This window comes from Carica papaya, chromosome 9 (assembly GCF_054855325.1).
Source record: "Carica papaya isolate Zhongbai chromosome 9, ASM5485532v1, whole genome shotgun sequence".
Taxonomy (NCBI): domain Eukaryota; kingdom Viridiplantae; phylum Streptophyta; class Magnoliopsida; order Brassicales; family Caricaceae; genus Carica; species Carica papaya.
This window is the reverse complement of record NC_142317.1, coordinates 9,818,078-9,822,087: the sequence shown is the minus strand read 5'-3', so window position 1 is coordinate 9,822,087 and position 4,010 is coordinate 9,818,078. Positions and strand designations below refer to the sequence as shown.

Sequence of the window (4,010 nt, the reverse complement as noted above, 5' to 3'; positions counted from 1 at the left end):
GCATTTTTAACAGTTGGACATCCTCAATGTCTTTCTTCGTGTTCAGATTAAGGAAGATATACATATGTCAATTATAAAGTTTATTGATTCTATTCTAACTATGTATGTAGGTTGAAGATGTGTCCCAATCATCAACCAAACCCACCTTCGATTGAAGATGTGTTCATAAAATGTCATGTACTTTAATCCATATAGATTTTAGGTTAAAACCAACTCATACTTCTCTAAATATATAGGTTAAAATATTGTATGTGAGCATTAATATTAAATATGTATTAAAATATTTTAATATATTTTGATATAAATATAGTAATATAAAATATGACATTTATAAATAATGTATAGTTTTTTTTAATTTCTCTCGAGCTGTTTTTTTTTTTTTTCTTTTTCTAGATTGAGTAGCAGTTCATTTGATGTAATCTTGTTAGTCTTTTGGCTTATTCTAATAAATTTGATATTTTCCCACAACACCTTTGTTAATATTAATTTTTTTAATGACTATATTTATCAAATATGTCCAACATACATAATTAATTTAAGAAAAATAATAATAGTACTAGTTTTCTTCTTTGGCTGCACATAATATCCAAGTATTAAATATGAATTCTAGAATATTTTAATTAGAATAAGAATAACATATTAAATCAAAAAATGGAATCACATATAAAAAAACATCGATGATTAAAAAAACAAATTAGGTAAAATTATAGCAATCCACTTGATGTAAAGAGTCCAGGTCAGGAAGCACTTTGGATAAAGCATGCCAAGCAAATGTGGGTGTGATGAAGAAGGCAGAATCCTCTCTCCCTCTTCGTAAACTTTATGCATCATTTTTTCTTCTTTTTTTATAAATTTTCAAAAGATCCTAATAAGGTTAATACATGAATTTAGACTGTTTAACTCTATAATGGAAATATAATATCATTTGATCTACGTGTTCATGATAATACCATGAAGTATTTTTTTAATTAATGAATACACCAAATAAACAGTCTCACCCACCAAATATATTCAAATGTGGGTTACGAATATTCACGTTTAACGTTTCCACTTCCAAGTGGAAAAGTGTTTATATTGGATATATACTTACAATTCTGCATGTGATGGATGCTAGCATTGAACTTTGGGTCTTTTCTTTTCCTTTCTTGTTTATTCTGAGAATAAGGAGAGCCAAATAGTGCCTAATTTGTATATAAATTTAGAAACTCAGCATCGAATGAGGACACATTATAATCGTTAGCTAGGAGAGGTGCTTATCCGAGATTAATTTATACAAGTAGATGAAAAAAATATTTGTATAAAGAAAATGGATCAGGAGATAGGAGATGAGTTTAGAATCGGGATAATGAATATAAAGAAAGAAACCATAGTAGAAGACTTGCAGCCTTACATGCTGTGCATATTGTCTAATATACTGTTCGCAGGATACACCATTGTTTCCAAGGTGTGTCTAGATGGAGGCATGAGCCGTTATGTGCTTGCAGTTTATGCCCATGCTTTTGGAACTATGGCTACTGCTCTTCTAGCTCTTCTGCTGGAAAGGTACACACACACACACACCACACATATTTGTATACTTATATGTCCTAGTATTATTTCGCTATATGCATGCATGACACGTAAACATCTGAGGGTTAATTCATGCTACTACTCGCAGGAAACAGGCAACCAAAATCAGCTTACAAATACTACGGAATGCTTTCTTCAATGGCCTTGTTGGGTACTGATCATCAGACACATATTTTCCTGAATATATACCAATTAGATGATTCTTTTTCCAAAAATTGGTTCTTTCTAATAATAAATAGTTTTATTTGTTGAAAAAACTATAGAGGGGTGTTAGCGAGGACATTATACTTTGCAGGCCTTGAATACACATCGGCAACAGTTGGGTCTGCCATGAGCAACTTAATCCCACCAATCACCTTTGTTTTAGCAGTTTTATGCAGGTAACTATACTGAGTACATATATATATATATGTACGTATCATATCAATTAGAATATTATATGATGTGATATGCATATATATGATGAGAATATTGTTGATAATATATATATGTATATTAGGATGGAGAAAATAGAGATAGGGAGCAGAATAGCACAAGCAAAGATATGGGGCACATGCATATCATTCGGTGGTGCAACTCTAATAACGCTTTACAAAGGAGCAGTTTTGATCGCACCACTTTCTACACATTCCCATCACATCCAAGCTGCTGCGAAACATCTAACATATATCGACTGGATAAAAGGCTCCATCATGCTTTTTGTCTCAAGCCTCTCTACAGCATTTTTCTACATCTTACAGGTTTTATTTCATTTCATAGTTAATTTTCTATTAGCCCATCTTTATATATTACACCCATATATAATGAATATTATATATATTTCCTCATAAAGAATTGTTATACACATATATATTGTTGAACTTCATTAATTGGATATATATGTATGGTAATCCTGTAGGCTGTTACAGTGAAGAAATATCCGGCTCCATTAACGTTGACGTCATTAATGTGCCTATTTGCAACTTTACTGGGAGCCATCTTTACAGCAATTATTGATCGTGAAGCCTCATCTTGGAGATTGTCTTGGGACATTACCCTTCTTGCCCCTCTCTATTCTGTGAGTATATTCGTATATAACAATAAATTATATTTTTATTTACAAAAAAAAAAAGGAATTTAAAATTAGAAGAGAGTCGTTTGAAAAGTTTAATCATGGAATTGCAGGGAATTCTTGTGTTTGGGGTAACAATTTACCTTCAAACTTTGGCAGTACGAATGAAAGGACCAGTTTTTATTACAGCCTTCGGACCTTTATCTACATTAATTGTAGCCATAGTGGGACTCTTCATCTTAGGAGAGGCTTTGCACCTTGGAGAGTACGTTCATTAGTCTTTTCTTAATTTGTAACATAATTTCGTCAATCAAAAAAGAAAAGTCTAGCATAATTATATATATTAGAGATGTTGAAAGTTAATAAATTTCTTGTTGGAAAATTTGCAGTGTTATAGGAGCTGTACTCATAGTTGGGGGTCTGTATGCAGTTCTGTGGGGGAAGGAAAAAGAGAAACAGAAAAAGCTTCTCCTTGACCTCCCAACGGCGTCTTAGCAACTCTCTGACTCTAAATGAGAATCATAATAAAGCTCAGTAATAATTTGAACTATCATTATAAAAAAAAAGCTATGTTTATGCAATCTGTGTGCTCAACTATATGCTTTAGTTTGTTTATTTTTGCAAGATATATATGTAAGATTTTTTTTTTTCTGGTGAATACAAGGTATGTTGAAGTTACTTCCTTTTTTTGTCGTGGATAAAGCTAATAGAATATTCTTGAATGGTAAATATAAATAAGTTCATTAACTTTGCAGCCAAAGCTGAAAGAATCTCACCCAGTTAGCATCTTCATACACCTACAACTTAACAAGACAGCATATGACAATATCATGGCATATTTGACATAAACACTCGACAAGGTGACAATTGTGAACCATAGATTTGTTGTACCATAAAGGTCATACATTTCCTTTGTCATCATTCAAGCTATATGATAAAGTCAATAGCATTATTTCCTATAAATCATCATTATTTTGTCATTATATCATAGTCGTTGCTCCCTACTATAATCAAGATCCTTCCTTGCTTATATGATTTAGATCATGTCAAGACAATAACTCACCAGGTATTTTATAAATAAGAAACACAAATAGTATAGAGTGATCTATATCTCTCAATGTCCTGAAAAAGTGAAAGTTTGATTCCATATCTCTCAATACTTGCTCTTACTGTTATTATTTTTATTTTCTCATTTTATATCTACATCTTTCTAATTTGGAATTATAGTGTTTCTTTTTTTTTTCTCTAGGATAAAACAAAAGGCTATTGTTTGTTCATGGTGGCTGATAGTCTCAGCCAAAAGATAATGACATCTACTCAGCATCAACCTAGGAATATATCTTTTTTTAAGTAGCAAGAATATGCCACTTTTAATATATAGGTAATTGAT

At 31.4% G+C, this 4,010-nt stretch overlaps 1 protein-coding gene across 1 annotated transcript; it reads left to right on the top strand.

Moving 5' to 3' along the window:
* The first annotated feature begins 884 nt into the window (after positions 1-884).
* On the top strand, positions 885-3,298 carry LOC110823013 (WAT1-related protein At5g07050-like). Its single transcript, XM_022053277.2, has 7 exons — positions 885-1,542; positions 1,658-1,720; positions 1,833-1,949; positions 2,069-2,309; positions 2,468-2,626; positions 2,734-2,885; positions 3,010-3,298. The coding sequence occupies exons 1-7, from the start codon at positions 1,307-1,309 to the stop codon at positions 3,113-3,115; spliced, it is 1,074 nt and encodes a 357-aa protein (XP_021908969.1). The 5' UTR covers positions 885-1,306; the 3' UTR covers positions 3,116-3,298.
* Positions 3,299-4,010: the final 712 nt, after the last annotated feature.

What these genes read in the sequence shown, in the direction of transcription:
- LOC110823013 (XM_022053277.2), top strand. Translation starts at nt 1,307, where the DNA reads ATGGATCAGGAGATAGGAGATGAGTTTAGAATCGGGATAATGAATATA. An exon ending in TTCTTGCCCCTCTCTATTCT is followed by an intron (nt 2,627 to 2,733) that starts GTGAGTATATTC and finishes ATGGAATTGCAG; the next exon opens with GGAATTCTTGTGTTTGGGGT. An exon ending in GAGGCTTTGCACCTTGGAGA is followed by an intron (nt 2,886 to 3,009) that starts GTACGTTCATTA and finishes GAAAATTTGCAG; the next exon opens with TGTTATAGGAGCTGTACTCA.